This window comes from Anabrus simplex, chromosome 6 (genome assembly GCF_040414725.1).
Source record: "Anabrus simplex isolate iqAnaSimp1 chromosome 6, ASM4041472v1, whole genome shotgun sequence".
Lineage (NCBI taxonomy): Eukaryota > Metazoa > Arthropoda > Insecta > Orthoptera > Tettigoniidae > Anabrus > Anabrus simplex.
The window spans coordinates 92,077,169-92,098,043 of record NC_090270.1 but is presented as its reverse complement, the minus strand read 5'-3'; the positions used below and the strand labels follow the sequence as shown (position 1 = coordinate 92,098,043).

The 20,875-nt window shown below is 37.7% G+C and overlaps 1 protein-coding gene across 10 annotated transcripts in view; it reads left to right on the top strand.

Moving 5' to 3' along the window:
• Window positions 1-20,875, top strand: part of trol (terribly reduced optic lobes) — a 918,151-nt gene that overhangs the window by 801,929 nt on the left and 95,347 nt on the right. For 9 of the 10 annotated variants that reach the window (XM_067149795.2, XM_067149796.2, XM_067149794.2 and 6 more), the window contains 2 exons: window positions 3,846-3,942; window positions 6,337-6,612. In XM_067149795.2, the coding sequence (XP_067005896.2) occupies window positions 3,846-3,942; window positions 6,337-6,612 (373 nt within the window). The remainder of the gene's footprint in view (window positions 1-3,845; window positions 3,943-6,336; window positions 6,613-20,875) is intronic. The other variant, XM_067149790.2, reaches the window with a different exon arrangement.

Below are 20,875 nucleotides of genomic sequence, written 5' to 3'. Positions count from 1 at the left end.
TGGTTCTGTGGTAGTATGGGCAGGAATCAATAAAGCTGCTAGGACAGATTTGGTCTTCGTGGAGAATGGGAGGCTTACCGCACATCGATATGTGGAAGAAATTCTTCTGGAGCATGTTGTGCCTTTCACTCCATTATTGGTGATGATTGTACACTAATGCATGACAATGCATGCCCACATGTGAGATTTGTGCAAGCGTTCTTGGATGAAACAGGGATTCGTGCTATGACTTGGCCTGCTCGAAGCCCTGATTTGAATCCTATTGAGCACGTTTGGGACCAGTTGGGGAAAAGATCCTGTCAGCACTATCCAGAGACCCTACAGGACCTATGGAATGTGCTCCTGGAAGAGTTGGAAATGATTTCTCAACAGGACATTACCGCATTAATCAGGAGCAGGCCTGAAAGGTTGAATGCCATCATTGGTGCAAGAGGTGGCAATGCATGCTTTTGAAGATGCAAACAGAGGTCCCCAAGATTGTCTTCAAGGTCTATGAAGTAAAAGTGTGAAGTGTATAACATCAAAACAGAAGTGCATTACTTTTATGAGCTTACTCAATATTTCCTTGAAATGTGCGTCTCTGGCTTAATTAGTTCTATTTGTTTATAATTGTCTTTTCTTTTCATTGTCAGATGCTTAGATGGGACCATACCACAGTATTCTATTATAACATAGTGGATTAGTGTCATAAGATCATAAGAGTATCATAAATTTAAAATAAATTTCAGTTTTGAAAGAAATTGAAGTGTTGCGTTTTTCATGCTGCTCAGTGTACACACACACACACACACACACACACACACACTCACTCTCTCTCTACAGGGTCTTTCGTTTAGCTTCGGGCGAGTGTCTGGGGAGCTTGTGTGGAAAGGCAATTGGATGGCCGAGTGACTGGTTTGACCAGTTCGGCTGAGGTGATCTTCTGCAATAGTTTAGTTTAACATTGATATTGTGTTCAACGTGTTAACTTTAATTTTTTTTTTACAATTGGCTTTGTGTCGCACCAACATAGAATAGATAGGTCTTATGGCAACGATGGGGCAGGAAAGGGCTAGGAGTGGGAAGGAAGTGGCCTGGCCTTAATTAAGGTACAGCCCCTGCATTTGCCTGGTGTGAAAATGGGAAACCACGGAAAACCATCTTCAAGTATGCTGATAGCGGGGCTCAAACCCACCATCTCCCGGATACAAGTTCACAGCTGCGCGCCCCCAACCTCATGGCCAACTCTCCCGGTTAGCTTTAATATAGCATAGTTTCTGTATGAATACAAAAGTCATCATGTGTTTGAGTGATATATTCATTAGAACATCATGTATTCATTGTGTTGTGTTATGCAAAGAATTCTTCTGTTAATGCCGCTTTCAATTCATTCACAAATTTCCTGGCACCCTCCCTCCCCATAGGAATATGTTATGAAATTTAGTGAAGAAGTTCCGCACCACCAGGTTATCTTAACAAGAAAACACACAAAAGATGTACTGTTTTAACAGAGGAAAGGCTTGATGAAATAGGAGCTCTCTTGGAAAGAACTCCAGCAAAACTTTTAAAAGCCAAACCATATAAACCCACCACTGCCCAGCATTTAAGAGGACCTGACAGTTTCGCTAGAGTTTGATACTGTAAGTGGTTCCTTCAGTCAGTTCATGATGGGTATGTTGACCCAGAAATTTTATTTGGATTGGGACAAAGGAATGAAAGAGGAAGTCGGCTAGTTGAATTCTGCACTGAACATAATTTAGTCCTTGCTAATGCTTGGTTCAAACACCACAAAAGACGGCTGTATATGTGAACGAGACCTGGAGACACTGGAAGGTATCAGATAGACTTCGTTATGGTCAGCAGAGATTCAGAAATCAGGTGTTGGATTGCAAAACTTTCCCAGGAGCAGACGTGGAGCTCTGACTACAGCTTGTTGGCCATGAAATCCCACCTTTAGATGAAGAAATTGAAGAAAGGAAGGAACACAAGGAGGTGGAATCTAGACAAGTTAAAAGAAAAGAGTTTGAAGGACTGTTTCAAGGAACATGTTGCACAAGGACTAAATGAAAAGGCTGAAGGAAATATAATAGAGGAAGAATGGACATTTGTGAAATATAAGGTCTCTAGGGCTGCTGAAGAAATGATAGGAAGAAAGGAAAAATCACCTAAGAAAGGAAAAATCACCTGATTGTTGAACGCCATAAGTACAAGAGTGCAAAAAATTAAGAGGGCTAAAAGGAATACAGGCAATTAAAGAATGATGTGGATAGAAAGTGCAGGACAGCTAAGGAAGAATAGCTGAAGGAGAAGTGCAAGGATACTGAAGGTTGTATGGTCCTAGGAGAGGTAGATGCTGCATACAGGAAAATCAAGGAGGGAAAGAAGACAAGGCAGGAAGATGGCAGGAACATATCCAACAGTTGTATCAAGGGAAAGATGTAGATGATATAGTTCTGGATCAAGAAGAGGCTGTTGATGCTGATGAAATGAGGGACCCAATTTTGAGGTCAGAATTTGACAGAGCTTTGAGAATACCTAAATAGGAACAAGGCACCTGGAATTTATGGCATTCCCTCTGAATTACTGACTGCCTTAGGAGAAACCAGCATGGCAAGGTTATTCCATTTAGTGTGTAAGATGTATGAGACAGGAGAAATGCCATCCGATTTTTGGCAAAATGTTGTTATACCTATTCCAAAGAAAGCCAATGCTGACAAGTGTGAAAAGTACCACACTATTAGTGTAGTATCTTAAACCTGCAAAATTTTAACACTTATTATTTACAGAAGGATGGAAAGACAAGTTTCAGAAGAAATGTTGAAACACATGAAGCAATCCTGTCTATACGTCTGATCTTAGAGGTAAGAGAGGTAACTTAAAGGGTCCACCTTTTCAGTACAAATAAATGTTATAATGGTTAAGTTACAACGTGTTTACTTGGGACTAGTTTTAATGCTCTTTATCATCATCTTCAGCCAAAATGAGAAATAAGCATGGGTACATATATACAAACATACACATTACACAAAATATTATAACATATGCTTAAATAAGAGTAAAATGTTGAATAAAATAGTGAATAAATTTTCAGTCACAAGTTCAGAACTTCACAGTTATTATCAGAACAACCCATGGAGGGTTACAATCTGATCGTACAAACACGAGTTAGGAACTCAACAAACATAATTCTTAAAATACATATAATAATTTAAAACTTTGCTTAAGTCTGAGATGAACTTGGTAGTCAAAAGTTCAAATTTTTAGTCACTTTTTTCCATTAAATGATGTCACTTATTGACTAGAAGTATAATGAATATTTTCCTTGAGTCAAGATTTTGTCACTTTTTGACCAGAATTACAATATTCAATTTACGTAAGATGTTGCTCTGAGAGCTTTGAAGTCAGTGTTACATCATGGCTGTGCTATTGCCTGTGGTCTATTGTTTTTATGTTGTAACATAACGTGTGAGGCGGAGACCAAGTTTTGAACCAAGGTTCTTAAGATGTTCACAGTTCAATGTGGGACCTTGGGCGGCAAAGCTGTGATGCCACAGGGGGTAATATCTCTATTTGCAAATAAAGCACATTGATTGACTAATTAATTAATCAACTTTCAGGTGTCAAGAAGCACTTTTAGATGCTTCCAAAGTATAAGGTTAATTATTTTTTGGGGATTACCCCTAGCCCCTCCTGCCAAATTTTCATTTCTGCTAGGACTGACAGTCGAAGTCCCCACCCCAAACTGCTCCCTGGACATGCCCCTGATATGCTCTATTCCATGCAACCACATAGTGGTATTTATTCATTTTTTGAAAGGTATTTCTTTTGCTACCAAATATATTTATTATTTCACGTATGTTTAACAGTTCCGAGGAATATCCGTGTCTGATGCAGGACGGTACCTGTGCACAGCTAGGAACTCAGCAGGCCAAAGAGAATCAATTGCTGAAGTCATTGTGGAAGGTAAGTTCTAGTAAAATCTGTGTTTCGCTAATAGTCGGTGAAACAAAAAATTATGGTAGAAAAATCTTTTGTCATGATGCATACGGTTTTGATATTATAAATTTTTTAGTTAATGACATAAAATAACAATATTCTTTTCTATTAGCAACTTGCTTTTTGATCTCAAGAAATTAAAATTGAAGCCTATTTTGTTCGCCTGTATTATCATATAGAGTCCATAAAATAAGGATGGACAAGTGCAAGACATTTGTATTACTGCAAATGTGTTCAAATTAATAAACTGGCTGTTGATCAGGCTTAAGCTGTTTACCTTAGGTAGACAAATTTTTATTCCTGCATGGTTGGAGGTGGTAGAGTCATACATTATGGTTTATTTGTAAAATGTGTAGTGAAGCAGGTGCAATAGACAACAATTTTTGTGATGTTGTGTAATTATTATACAAAGGTCAGTTGAAAACACACTTCCATTCATTACCCATGGACTTCTATTTTGGTAACAACAAAGGATTTCTTTCTCTGATATACACTGCCAGAAAAAAAATGCAACATCCTGAAGGACAAGGTCATTTTATTCAGAAGCGATGTGACAGGTAGTTCATCATTGCAGGAGTATATGATTACAAATTCAGACCAAATGACACACACATCACAGTAAAGGGTGGCCAAACAGTTGCATCAATACACAATGAACTCCCTGTCTGGTGGCAATGCAGGCGTGTATTTGCACATGCAAACGATCATAAAAGTGCCGGATGGCATCCTGCGATAGATTGTCCCAAGCACATTTTGATGCAATACGGCAATGGTTCTTGCAAACTCTGGAGAACACGCAAGTTCCTGCTTCAGCATGTCCCGTATCTTGCTGGCCGGGTCAATTGTTGCACACCGTCAGCTGTATGTAGACTTGCATTGTCCTGCTGAAAAATGCACATCACCTTCCTGTCGAAGAAATATCAGTAACAAGGGGGCAACAACCTTGCAGTGTCACGAGCACTGGTTATATTACCCTGCAGAAACACCAACTGTGACCACGAGTTGTAACTGATGGCCCCCCACAGCATGAAGCCTGGGGTGGGACCTGGATGTCGTGGGCGAATGCACTCTGGAATAGGCTACTCACCAGGTCTACACTGTACACGTGTACGTCCATCAGTTGCACACAGACAGAACCTACTCTCATCACTGAAGACAACAGAGTGCAGTAGACTCTTTTACGACACCGGAATAGCAATGCTTGGCGGTGTCATTGTGTCAGTGGTAGCCTGACCAGAGGCATACTAACGTAATCATAATCCTGCTGCAAGAAGACGGTTCCGAGTGGTCATTGGTGATACAGTGCAATATGTGACCGGATTTCATTTCTGGACGATTTGATCGGCCACTGCGGCTCGCACAATGTGTCGATCTTGTGCGTCTGTTTTATGCAGAAGTCCGGAGCCTGGTCTACGGGTGTGGGAATGTTCCACAGACCACTGCTGAAAGCAGTGATACACCACCGATACATTGTGCCCAACATGTGCAACAATCCATCGATATGCCCATCCAGTTTCCTGCAGGCCCACAAAGTGACCCCGTTCAAATGGCTGCAGTTGTTAAACAGAAGCACGTACTCATCGGCAGGGCATGGTTGTACACTAGAATTAATGTTGCAAACACTGTTCACCTCTAACCTCAGCACAGTCACTGCCTGCAGAGTCAAAACAGTGTGTGCACAGACAGGCCTCCTGAGCTCTTTCTGATCGCCGATGTCCATGACAAAGGAATCACTAATACAACAACCCCTCAGTATGCACCTATTATACCCTGGTGCCACTGAATACAATCCTTGAGGATGTTGCATGTTTTTTTTCTGGCAATGTATGTATAGGCTTATGCGTTTTTGAATTATTGGTCGATGTTCATTCTTTAAAAGTTCTGCGACAACTTCTCACGTGCATTTTCTCTAAATACTCCCAAGTACTCATAATAAGTTGTGAGCATTGTGTGACAATCATAGGCACCAGCAGCATTGCTTCCACTTACTTGTAATATACTCCTCTTTCTCACCTTTCCTATCCAGCTCTTGTTCAACTCATGTTCTCATTTGTCCTCAACTGTATTAAATTTGTTAGATCTGATGAATCTGTAATTTTTGTGGCTTTAATTAATAGACCAGTCTTCAAACTGGGCTATATCTCAACTGTTCTCTTTCAAAGGGAGCAGATATTGCAACACTTTCTGGCATCTTTGTAGATCACCCATTTTGTATTGAATAACTCTACTTGTCTTCCTTTGTTCTTTTTTTTTCTTTGGTATAATAGTGATTTTTTTCTTTTCTTGGTTTTGTGTATTTAATATGGAAGTGTTTTCAGTTCTGATATTCTGTATTAATTGATATTTATTACTCCTTGCCAGCAGAAGGTCCACCTCGATCCCCAGGCAGTTCAACCCAGCGTGATCAGACTGCATATGTGGGATCATCAGTTGATCTACGATGCTTGGTGCCTCCAGGATACAGAGTCAGAAATTTCCTGTGGTCTCGTGATCGTGCCCCTCTACCTCAGAATGCTTTGGTTCGGCATAATGTCCTGAATCTTCAGGATGTTCAGCTTCCAGACCGTGGCAGATATATCTGCAGCGCCGTTACAGATCAGGGAGAAATCACAACATACATCAACCTCCGTGTTGATCGTGAGTACCAGCAACAGATAGTTAGAGGTGGTAGTTAATCTTTTATAGTTATGTGCCCTGTCTTTATCAAACAGAAAAATAGGAAGGAGAACAACACAGTCTAGGTTTTACAGAATGTAAGTGTATTTTTATAGAAGTGTTTTTAGTTCTGATGTTCTGCATTAATTGATATTTATTACTGCTTGCCAGCAGATATTGCCAGCTTATATTTATAGGTCAATTTATTATTCTCTCTTCAACTAATTGAAATTGAATTCAGTAAATGATAGTTTATTTTAATTATTGTTGCTATTTTCTTTAGGGTGAATTTTGACATTTATCTCTTCTAATTTATTAAACTGAATTATAAAAAACCTGCTGTATGCCCTGCGAATATATAGGAGGCAAAAAGATGACATGTAATATGTTCTGATCCATTTCTGAGATAGAGCTTTTTGAATGTACAATTACTGATAACGAAAATATGCTAATTATGTTTTTTATAATTTTTTTGTTCATTTAACCTTGTTTTTATAGTTTCTTTTAAGAACTCCTCCAATAAAATAAAAGTTAAATTCATATCCTCATCTTGAGATGGTGCAGCTCTTGTCAGGGAAACTCCCAATGGAGGCGAGCTGTATATACCTTTCTAACCACATACCAGCCCTTGTTTCAATCTTAAAATGTTCTTACAGAACCAAAAATCAAATCTGGATCTCTGCAGACTGTAGTTAATAGTGCTAACCATTACTCATAATACTTGTGAGCATGGGGTGATACCCATGGGCACTAGCTGTTTGATATGACTACCATGTCAATTGTTGCTTTGTTTCAGTGACTTAAAAATAATTTTGTGAGATTAGTTTCACTGTCCATTTTCTTGTATATATTGCTTCATCTCAAAATTTCCAGTACTAGGTGAGGACACCTAATGTAGGATAAATAAACTTAGTGTCTTAATTTCAATTGGCAAGTTTGCTTTTGAACAGTCTGAGAAATTTATCCCGTGCTTTATCATGAATTTATTATTGTAATATAAGGTCCGCTCAAAAAACAAAAGTGCTGCAGTTGGATTTGATTATTTTCAGCTCTGTAAAATTCTCTTCTTATACATTATTGTGCAGAATATCTCGGTTCAAAGCCTTTATTATTGTAATATAAGGTCCGCTCAAAAAACAAAAGTGCTGCAGTTGGATTTGATTATTTTCAGCTCTGTAAAATTTTCTTCTTATACATTATTGTGCAGAATATCTTGGTTCAAAGCCTTTGTCATTACTTGGGACAAATTTTTATGTCTTATGTAATGGATTTTCTTTATTTTCTTCTATCTTCTTTCTTTGTGCTGTTTTGAACATATTAAATACCTACTGGGCATCATTTAGTCATATATTTTTTTTTATTTTTCTTACATATGTCCTACAAAAAATATGTTAAATATTAAAATGAATACAATTACCAAATTGTTATTACTATTTAGATTTTTCTTCAAAATACATATTCTAAATAAGTTCCATAATAAAATTTTATGTTCAAGTTGGAGACACTTCGAAGACTGTTCTCCAATTATTTGTGCTTTATAGGGTTGCCAGCTTTTAGAAAGGGAATTTGGGACCATTCCACAACATATTCAGAGTAATCCTCCTTAAATAATATTTTGTATATGCCATTACAACTTTCATCATGTTTAAAAATCAATTTACACACTTGATTTTGTTCCTTTCACCTCTTCCTTTAATAATAATGATAATAATAATAATGATAATGATAATAATCCATTCCCCTCATCCAGCTCCCGCCAGGTTGGAATGTTTAGGGCTTTCCATCTTCCTCTATCCAACTACCATTGTTCCTCCTTAACTGGGTTTCAGTCCAGGTTTCTTCTAATTGTACTGTTCCCTCCTTCTATGTGGGGTTTCTATCATCTGCTTCAGCATCCTTCCCCCTTCTGTCCTCTTAAGGTGTCCAAGCTTAAATTTATCCCTCACCATTCTGTCAAAAGGCTTTTCCACTTTGATGCCCTTCCCAGCATCCTGATTTGTTACTCTGTCTTTCCTATCATATTAAAAAAAATTTCACTGGCCTGGATTTTATTCTCCTGTCTTACTATGTCCTTCCCTGTCTTTCCTATAATATTTCTTAAAATTTACTTTCACTAGCCTGGATTTTATTCTCCTGTGTTTTTGTCAGTGCCTAGGTCTCCACTTCATATGTTAGTATTGGGCATTAGTTTATCATAGACATCACCTCTCTACACTTCACTGGTACTTCCTTTCTCCACATCAGGCTTCTCACACTCTGATAGAATGCATTTCCCTGTTGAATCCTTTTACTGATCTCCATATCCAGCCCTGCATCCTGCATCAGTTCACTTCTTAAGTACTTGAAGCTCTCCACAATTTCAAGATTTTGTCCCTTTATTTCTATAATCCCCTTCCCTTTCTCCCCTTGCCAACACCATTATCTTACTCTTTTCCATGCTGATTTTCATTTCATATTCAATAATCTCACTCATTATGTTGAGTTGCCCTTGTTCTTCCTCTGGTTGCTTCCCATACCACAGTATCATCTGCAAACAGCATTACCTTCAGTTCCCTGTTCCCATATTGTACCTTTGTCTCCTTCACAGTTTTGTCCATAACCATTATGAATAGCATTGGTGATAACACACTTCCTTATCATAGCCCATTTTCATTCCAAAACCACTTTCTGTTCTCCCCACACATGTCTAGCCACTGCTGCAACCATTTTTTTTACATTGCTTGCACATGTTCCATCATTTGTTTTCCAAATCCTTTCTGCTGCATTATTTTCCATACCTTTGCTCTGGGTACACTGTCATAAGCCTGTTCTAAATCAAGGAATGCCATCACCATATCTCTTCCATAATCCCAGTGATTTTTCCATTAACTGCTTCATACTGAAGACAGAGTCTAGTGTTGACTCTTCCATTTTGAAAGCCATTTTGCTCTTCTTGAAATTGTCTCCCACTTTTCTTCTCATTCTCTTTTCTAGTACCCTGTGAGATATTTTTTTCTACCTGAGATGAGTGTGGTTCCTTGATCACATATATTCTTGTTCTAAAATATAGGCTAGGTATTATAATTCCTTTACTCCAGTCATTTGGTACCAGTTTTTGTTTCCAAATACATCTAAATAGCCTATACAGCCATTGTAGTCCAACAGGTCCTGCTGCTTTTGATCATTTCCACACACAGTTCATCCAGTCCTACTGCTCTTCCCACTTTCATTCTTTTGACAGCAGTTACTGCTTCTTCCATTGTGATTTGACTCTCGGATTCTGTCTCCTCACACTCTACACCTATCATCTCATCTACACTCCTTTTCACATTCAAGAGTTCAGTAAAGTAATTCTTCCAGCTTTTCCTTATCTCCTCAGGTTGTGTTAACATCTCTCCTTCTGTCCCTTTCACTTGCTTTGTTTAGACACTTCCTTTTTGCTTCCTTCTATCAAGTCCATATAGCAACCTTTTAATGCTATACACATCCAACTCTCATGAAAATCCTTCCCAACTTTTCTTCACTTACTACTTTCTTGCTCTTTCTTTTCATTTCTTAATACTTTCTTCCATTCTTCCCTATTCCATACCTGCCATGCTTTCTTCTTATATTTCACTGCTTCCTTTACCCTTTCATTCCACCATGGGCTCTCTTTATCTTTCACTGTTTCCACTATTCTGCCACAAACACTCTCTACATAGCTTATAAATGTCTTCTTGTACATGTCACATTCCGGATCCACACTCTCCATCTCAGTTCTCAGTTTGTGTGGTGTTTCAGTTCATTTTGAAATTTTTCTTCTACTCCCATATATTTTAATTTTTATACTTTTATTTTTGTATTTCTTTCATTTTCACTATTTTTTCTACTTTCATTTTTGTTACCATTAATCTGTGGTATCCATCAAAAGCTACTTCTGGCAAGGCTGTTACCTCTAACAACTGTCCACGATTTGATCTTTCCACCAAGAAGTAATCAGTTACTGTCTTTGTCCTTCTGTTTCCTCATCTGTATCTTGTAATCTTTCTAATAATCTTCTTTCCAAACCATGTTTTGCCCATACTTAACTCATTTCTCATACACAAATCCACTAGCTTCTCTCACTCTTCACTCCTCTGTCCATATCCAAAAGGTCCAATTACTTCTTCCATTCCTCTTTCTATCCATCCTACCATTACGTTTAAGTCTCCCGTGACAGTCACTTCCACATCCTTTATTTCTCTATCGAGTTCTCCATGAATTTGTCCATTATCATCTTGGGGTGCATACACTTGAATGAAATCCTGTACTCCATTCTCTGTCCTTAACTGTATCTTGATTACTCTTATCAGTTATGTAATCCACTTCTTGTTGGTTATTATCCCCACTCCATTCTTTGCCTTTTCTCAACTTCCTTTTTCCTTTCCTTTCCACTCAACCTCACTCAATCCCATTCTCCTTCTCCATAGAATCAATCACCTTTTCTTACTTTCCAGTCAGTGACACGAGGTTGATTATTCGTGTGCTAAATATATAAACAAAAGGAAACTTACAATTTAAATAAAATGAATGCATCCATACTATTACTAGAAAATGTACTTATTTTTGTAGGATTCTTTATTTTTCCTTATAATTAGTGTTTTATAATGCTTAACTTGTAGTACTGTTTATTTCCTAATGAGGAATGTCTCTCATCCTGTGGTTAGATGAGAAATTTCTGTTACTGTCCTGTGTTTTTATGTTCAGTCTTGCGCTCTAGTAATTTTTGTATAATAGGCATGCAAGAATTTCGTATTTTTTTAACATTCCTCTAAATTCATGTTATTCATGCTGATTTTAAAAGTTGCTCTTTACTAATGCTATTTCTCTCTGTTTAATAGCTGTTTTTCATAACAGTGCTGAACCATTGCTTTAGTATACTGCACACATGTTCATAAAAACCAGAACACCTTGAAAGACTAGAGATAGGAAGTTCATATTCACAGGACATATGCATCACCATGTTCTGAAGAAATGATTAGCATTTGAACCATGTCGGCCTTCAAGGTCCACATCAATATCTTGGTGCACCACCACCGACTGGTAAAATGTGCCTGCGACTATCGTTGTCGCTATAAACCGAAGGTAATGGATCAGTGTGACTTGAGCAGATGTACAGAATGCCTCACAGATGTATGCAAGAACCATACCATCAAATGAAGCAGTTTGAAAGAGGGTGCATTATTGGCATGACAGAATGTGATGCATCCATCCGGGAAATTGCTGCTCTTGTGAGACGAAGTGCATCGGCAGTGCAACGGGTGTGTACAGAATGGTTCACAGAAGGCCGTAGAACACGACAAGGTGGGTCTGGTCGCACTACCCAGACCCCCACTGAGACAATCGACATCTCATCTGAATGGCATTGCAGGACAGATCTGCATCGTCCTTGGCTCTGGCGCAAGAGTGTAACACATCGTACACTATCAGGTGTGACATTCCGTTGCCATTTATTATGGTCTGGGTTACCGGTGCATCGTCCACTTCTCCGCCTACCTTTGACGAATGTGCTTAAACATGCTAGACTGCAATGGTGTATAGAACAACATCACTGGGGACAGGAATGGCAGTAGATAGGGTTTTCGGACAAATCCAGGTTCTGTTTGTTTGAAAATGATGGCCGCATTTTGTTTCACCACAGACAGGGATGAAGCATCACATTGACTGCATTTGCATAAGACATACAGCGCCAACTCAAGGTCTTATGGTGTGGGGTGCTATTGGATACAACCGCAAATCACAGTTGGTGCGTGTCCAGGGCACTGTGACCAGTTTGACCTATGTTAATGACATCCTGCGACTTGTAGCCATACCCTTTCTGCATGACACCCCAGATGCCATATTTCAGTAGGACAATGAGTGACCACATGTTGCTGCACGAACACGTGCCTTCTTGATGTCACAAGATATCAGACTCTTGCCTTGGCCCGCCTTATCACCAGACTTGTCGCCAATTGAAAATGTGTGGGATATGGTGAATCGATGGGTGTGGCGCTGTGACCCAATGCCAACTACCAAAGATGAACTGTGGAACCTGGTGAATGCAGCATGGGTAGCTATACCGCAGGATGTCATTCGCGCCTTATACGTGTCGACGCCATCACGCATGGAACAAGTAATCGGTGCCCATGGAGGACCCAGTGCCTATTAGGCAACAGGACACTTGCTGAACCTAGGTGACTGAAATTTTGAGCATTTCTGCAGAACATATTAATGAACATGTCCGGTGAATATGAACTTCATATCTCTAGTCTTTCAAGGTGTTCAGTTTTTTTATGAACGTGAGTGTATATCACAATTATCACTGAACAAACTCACTCCATACCCAAATAGTCTTGAATCAAGTTATTTGTCAGCATCTCCCAGAATACATATACCTGCTGCTGGCATAAATATCTCACTCTTTGCTCTTTTAACTGATCACATTTTAGGGACTTATGTCTGAAATAAACTGACTTGCTTCCATCACCATTTAGAAACAGTTGCAAGAAGATGGTTTTTAGGAAGCTGATCTTTGTGAAATCATTAAAAATATTGTCTTTTATGGTAACTGGTTGTTGGGAAAGTCATTTTAGGGAAAAGTCAGTAACTGTGTTCAGTACTATTGATTAGGAAAAAGAAAAAAAAGTACTTTGTATGAGATTTTGACTAAAGCAGTGCATAGAAATTGCTCGTTGTTCCTTGTGATATATGTCTGGCAACCCTATGTATTCAGCAGTTCTCTTTCTATTAACAGGAATAGGTATTTCAGATAATGCTTGTTCTAACAGGTGAAATATTAATTTTCCAATTCTTCTGGTCCATTATGGTATTTGTTTTTGACATTGTTATTTTATTAGCCTGTTTGAGAATTCCCCTGGTTTCAGTGATATACTATACATTTATAAATATTCTAATTCATCCAACTTATAAGGCCATAAGTAAATTTTATATAATCAGGATATTTTGAAGTGTGTTTTCAGATTTTATGTCTTGTACTTTTATTCATGAAGTAATGTTTTTATTGTCATCCTTAGAATTTACTAAAAACATCTATTACATTCTTTAACTGGGTTGGACTTAGTTGTTATATTATCTTCCTTATTTGCAGGTTTCTGATGTTTCAAATATATTTCAGTATTTTTTGTCAAGGCAGCTGATGTAACCTTACCCAATCCAAGATAATCCCCAGGCAGCTAAATCAACTATGAAGGTGGTCTCAATGCCTGACCTTATTCTGTATCTTAGCGCTCAGTCCTGCACGATTCTTAGTAACATGTTTGAAACATCTGGAATATGTCTCTCACCCTGTGGTCAGATGGGAAATTTCTTTTACTGACCTGGTTTTCATGTTCAGTCTTACATACTGGTAATTTGTGTACAAAAGGCATGCAAGAATGTCTTACTTTCTAACATTCCTCTAAATTAATGTTATTTAGGTGTTTCCTTATTTCTATGGCCCCTTCAATTTTTCTTTCAAGATTTTTGGGTACAGATGTCTCTTTTTCATATTTAAAACATTGGCAACCTGTATGTAAGGTCCAACCTGGACAAAGAATGTATTAGCAGTTTAACAGACCTTGAAAGCTTTAACTCTAAGATACCAAAATTTGTTTTTCCTTTTCATGATTCATATATATTACATTTTTCAAGTAAATTACTCATAAAACACAGTAAGTATGGATTTATAGATGGTTTGAACAGTAGGACAGGAGGTATGCAGGAGACATGCCTAGATATGATGTTCCATGTAGGGGTGAGGAAACTACATTTGTCTGTTTATCAAAATGTGACCAAACATTCAGTCTTACCGTGATACTTTCTTCAGTAGAAACAAGAGGCAGTCTACTGGAGTATAAAAATCATCAGCTATTAAAGACATTTCATCCCCATTGAGATTCTATTCTTAGTGTGAATGGAATATGATTAATGAACCCAAACACTACTTTCATTACATCATCAGATTATTTAGTATCTAATAATGGACGAGCCAAAAATGGAACAGAGAAAATGAATCCAAAACCATGGCAGTAAAAATAAATCCAAAACAGTGGCAGTAATTATTTATATTTATCTTAATTTTACATACTGGATTGTCACAGCTAGTATATTTGCTGTCTTTAGTTTTTTCTCTACATTGATCCAACATGAAGCATGTGGCCTACCTTTTCCTTTGGGTGTGTGTGATATGTTCAACACCTACTTGTTACAGGTCTCATCCCTTCTCATTACATACCCATACCATTTCATTTTTTTGCTCACCCAACATTAAAATATATATTAGACGCAGATGAATGCATTTGTCAAAAGTAAGCAAATACAATGGAGTTCTTTGGATTCTCATTACTGCTTTCTTTTCTACTGTGTATGAAGCTGAAGAGTTTACTGTAGTAGTGAAGTCAATATTCTTTACAATAATCAAAACAGTTTGATAGACGAGGGATTTTTGACCTGTTCTTCCTAATTTTATTTTAAAAAATTGTTTTCCCCCCCAGTTTATTTGGGGTTGAGTCTCCCCTTATTGTAGTACTACATAGCTCTCTCCTGGATTGTCACAGCTAGTATATTTGCTGTCTTTAGTTTTTTCTCTACATTGATCCAACATGAAGCATGTGGCCTACCTTTTCCTTTGGGTGTGTGTGATATGTTCAACACCTACTTTTTACAGGTCTCATCCCTTCTCATTACATACCCATACCATTTCATTTAGCTTACCTTCAGCTTAGGTGTGATAGGAGTAACTTAAGAGCCTCTTGTATAGTCATTGCTGATTTTACCAAGCTAAATGACACCACCTGCCCATCTATGCATTTTCATTTCATTTACATGCAAATGTTTTTCTTATCCTTTTCTGGCTGTCCAGTATTGTGATCCTTACAGCATAGCAGTCTTATAGCAGTTATGTAGACTTTTTACTTTTGCTTTGTCCGGCTCCATGGCTAAATGGTTAGCGTGCTGGCCTTTAGTCACAGGGGTCCCGGGTTCGATTCCCGGCAGGGTCAGGAATTTTAACCATTATCAGTTAATTTCGCTGGCATGGGGGCTGGGTGTATGTGTCGTCTTCATCATCATTTTATCCTCATCACGATGCGCAGGTCGCCTACGGGAGTCAAATCAAAAGACCTGCTTCTGGTGAGCCAGACATGTCCTCGGACACTCACGGCACTAAAAGCCATATGCCATTTCATTTACTTTTGCTTCTTCTCAGGACTTTGGAGTCACCCGGCACACTTGACAGGAATCTCAGTCTTAACTAGGGAATGATTATTCGGTGAGTTATATCTTCATTGAGAGATACATTTGTTGTCAGAATGAATATGAGTTATTTGAACCATGAAATTCTAGGAATAGAGCTGTATTCTACACAAGTTTCATTGTTGCTTCTCCCTTTGCCATCAGTCTCATTCCACATATTCACTTTCACTATGGCTGACACATAGTATATGTCATTCAATTTCTGATACCATTATTGAAGGTCTACTGCTTTGCTGTTGTGCTCTTAGTTATTAATACTACGTCACCTACATTCAGGATTCATCATGGAGTTGTTGACTGGATGTTATGTGTCGCATAGTCCATCACCAGGTTGAAGAGCAAGGGGATGCAGTGCTGATCTGTGGTGTAATCATGTTGTGTATATACCATATAATCCCGAATACAACCCGCCATCGAATAAGACCTATACATTAAATTTGAGACAGCAAAATACAGATAAATATAAAAAATCAAATAACTTGCATACTTATTTAATTTTTTTTTCAAATATACCACAAATATAAAAACAGCTTACAGTTAATAAAATCATCACAAAAATCGTAAATAAAATCGGCCCAATACTCAGATCATTCACAATTCACCGTCGTCATCTGAAGTTTCACCATAGGAACTATCATCGCTGACATTTTTCCACAAATAGTCATCCTGAATACCGTCCACTGAATTTGAAATTTCACATTTCTTAAAAATTTTGGACACTAGATCATTGGGAATGTGCACCCATGCGGTCTTGATCCAGCTGCATATTAGTCCCACTTCAGGCCTCTTCACTCGTCTAGTTGGTGTTAACACGTGGTCACCATCAGACATCCATTCGGTGTACAACTGTTTCATTGCAGTTTTGAGAGTCCGGTTCACACACACATCCAACAGCTGTAGAATAGAACTGAGTCCTCTGGGAATTATCGCAAGATCGGTTTTTCCTTTCATCATCATATCTTTTTTGGCGTCAGTTGTATGTTCTCGGTAACTGTCCAACAAAAGCATGTTTCATTTTTGTAACAAAGCTCCCGGGCGACGTTGCCAAATGCACTTCACCCAGTCATCAACTAAGGCACTGTCCATCCAGCCAGACTCATGTGTTCTAACAATAACACCGGATGGCAAGTTTCCTTTCGGAAGTGTTTTCCTTTTCAGAACCACATATGGAGGAAGTTTGATTCCATCCGCCAATACGCACAACATTACCGTGCATTGTTGCTTTTCGTTACCACCTGTTCTGATGGTTACACTTTTAGAACCCTTCGTATCCACTGTATTTGTCTCAAATATTATTACAATATTATAAGTCCACCTGTTCAATATAATACAATACAATCCACTGTATTTTCCAACAGCATTTCAAAATAGACAGGTGTCTGGTCAGCATTCCCCATTTGTGACAGCAAATAAGAATTTTGCTTCCTCAAATGAATAATGTGACGCTGAAAGGCCGTTAATTTTTCTTCATACGCCCCAGGGAGACGTTGTGAAATAGACATACATCTCCAAATGCACAATCCCTTTCTCCAAAAAAAGTTTTGGATCCATCCATGGCTTGCTGGAAAACCCTGTGTTTTGAGTTCTTTTGAGATCTCTAGTGCTTTCAGTTGACACATTTCACTAGAAACACCATATCCTAACTCACGTTTTTCTATCACAAATTTGTGGAGTCGTTCTTCAATTTCTGGAAACACTGCACTCTGCCCACAGAACGCTCTGCAATTGCCATTACTTTTTAGAAGTTTTTCTTCTTCTTCCACCAGTCACAAATACACGATTCATCAATATCATACTTTCTGCCAACGGCATGATTTCCGTATATTTCAGCTTCGCTTCTCACGCACAGTAAATGAGCACAGAAGCTGTTTTGAATCGCTTACTATCGAGACAGCACTTTCACGGGACAGATACGTAATTCGAATGTGAGCGAGGTAGACTTCTGTAACCAACAGTCTCGACTCTCGCAAAGTATGATATCCTGCGATATCAGCTATTTGCGTACCCAGCATGCCAGCAAGACTTGTGAAACAAATGACGATTGAACATCCGCAGCAGCGGCTTTCATATTACCACATATTTACCCACATTCTTTGATTTACCGTATTTCATTACCTTACATTTCGCATTTACATACCACTGTAACCATATTGAGAAAAAGTCAATCTTGTTTTCTAGAACGCAACTAAAACATAATAAGACCTGAATGCCTGTTTACACGTGGTATATTGAGTGCAGTAACCGTATTCAAATCTATTTCAATACTCCATGTGAATGTAGTAAATATTTACGAGAATGAACGGCTTGAATACGACCCGCACCCGAGATTTAGAAGCAGTATTTTTGGGAAAAAAATGTGGGTGGTATTCAGGATTATACGGTATATTGAGCTATGGCAACATAAGACTCAGAAATCTCTTTGCTCTGTCAATAAATACACATTAAAATAGTCACATACTGCTTCATTAAATATGTTTTCAAATTATGATACTTCAGTAGAACACATTATGGTTAGTTATAGTAAAATATGCTCATCTTTTCCCTGAAGTTATTTCTTGAAAAAACATGCTCACCTATTCCCTGAAATCATTTCTTGAAGTCTTTTAATACATTAACAGTGTTGTTTTAATGATGGTTTGCTTAATAACTGTTGATTATAAAGTGAGTCATTTGGGGGAACAAACTTACAAGGCAGTAAAGAGACTGCTTTCGGGGATCGAAGATTAGATTTGTGGGATCATACAGGTGGAATTAACTGTTGTTATCAGGTTTCCTCCTGTAACCACCAAGATAAAACACTGTAGAGATTGTTGGAAATTAGGAAGTTTTAGTGTATTCTTTTATGTATATATGCTGACCCCACAGTCTAGGGGTAGTGTGCCTGTTTCTTACTCACAGGCCCCAGGTTCAGTTCCTGCCCAGGTCAGGAATTTTTACCTGGTTCGAGGTCCACTGAGCCTATGTGAGAACAGTTGAGGAGCTATGTGATGGTGAATATAATGCCCCAGTTTAGAAAGCCAAGAATAACAGCCTAGAGAATTCATCATGCCGACCACGCATCACCTGGATATGATATCTGCAGGCCTTCAGGCTGAGCAGCAGTCACTTGATAGGCCAAGGTCCATCAGGGGTGTAGTTCCATGGGGTTTTTAAAATTTTTATAATGGAATTTCATGTCTCCTGTAGTTTAATCAGCTGCATTCTTTACCTCCTTGTCCTGTTTCTCAAATTGTCAACAAAAGATTATCTCATATGACAGGTAATGGCCAGATTTTATTGTCTGTTTCAGGAGCACTCTCAATGAATACATATTTAAAAATGTTTGAAAATTATACAAAAGTAATATACCTAATGAACCAATTAAAATTAAAAAGCTTTCTTGGTCTTTAAATTTTCATTGGTGCTACTTGTTTTTCTGGATGCTAAAATTGATGTTTCAGTAAATGTAACATACATTTTATACGGTTTAGGGATTTTAAAATGTATGAGACATTTCATTGTTTCTGTACCATAATTATTAAGATGCTTCATTGTTGAGACTGTCTATGGGACTCTAACATTTTCTGCAAATCAAATTTTGTGTCCAAAAGTATACTTTATGTTGAGACATATGAATTTCAGGATAATGATTGGAAAAATACTTAACATTTAAATAAAATTCTCTAATCTCTGCCTTGAAGCATGGTTAAGTTTTATTGACAGTAGAGATTTGCTATGCTTGCAAACTGTAAACAAACTAATGCATTCTCTTGTTCATTGTTTTTAAAATGACAGCATAGTAGTACTGTTGATATGTAGTGCATGTAGCTGTCTTTGATTCTAAATTAACCTTGTATAACAAATTTAATAGTGTGCTTTTAGCATATATATAAACATCTTTCAAATATGTTGCATCCAAACTGTATGTGATGATTATAATGAGATACGTGGACAGTGAAGTAGTTTGATTGTTTTAGATGTATAATACCTAATAAAATATCTTCTGTAAAGCTGACTATACTAATATTTACCTTGTTATTTCTTGCTTTAAAGAAAAATTATAATATTTAATGTGCTTATCAGATCACAGCATAGTCCAGTTCTTAACTTATATTTTGAGGGGATCACACCACAAAAACCAACTCATTCTTAACTTCAACTTTTAAATGCAACATGTTCAAGTGTACTTTTGTCTCAGATTTTTTCTGCCTCTCTGCTTTGTAATCAAGCAAAATAGAATGCACCGTGACATCTTGCTTCTTGCTGCGCACGCATTTTCACCAGTACTGCTGCATAGCAGTTGGATTGTATTCCTTATGAACCACACTTTGCTGTTATACTTAGGCTTGTAGTAGTAACAAAGCTTATAACAGAGAATTAAGATGAATTTTTTACATATTTCCTCATTAAAATTTTGCCGACATGGTTCAGGAAATGAAGTGTGTCATAAAAAGAAAATATTTGAGCCTAGGTGGTATTATACTTTTCCCAATATCACTGAAAATGGTCTGTGTTATTCTGATCCTTTACAAATCATATTTTCAAAGGATAGAGAAGGGGATGGTTCCAAATTAAATCTTGGACTATAACAGTTGGCAAAATTTATGAACCTAACGATTGTACTCAAACCCAGTCATAGAACTTTTTAGATTGTGGAGGGCCATATTCATCAAAATTTCACTTTTTAATATTAATAAAACAGTACAAGAAGTTAGTTGAATAGATGACTGATTGTGAAGCAGCTGTAACAGCCAAAAATTATGCACACAAATTTCTTTAATTTGTAAAACTTAGGATGTAATTATTTGATACATCACTTTAGTATATTAAGTTACACATTGGGAAGCATTTCAAAATATGTAGTTCCCATAAAGCACAGTCTGAGTACAATTTGGATTGATGTGAGGCAAATTTAGATGATGAGCTTTACTCGCACAGTTTCATGAAATAAACAAAAATGAGTTTCTCGAAACAAGTGACATGAAAACAAATTTGCAGACTACAGTCTTTTAGTAGATATGCATAATGAATTATG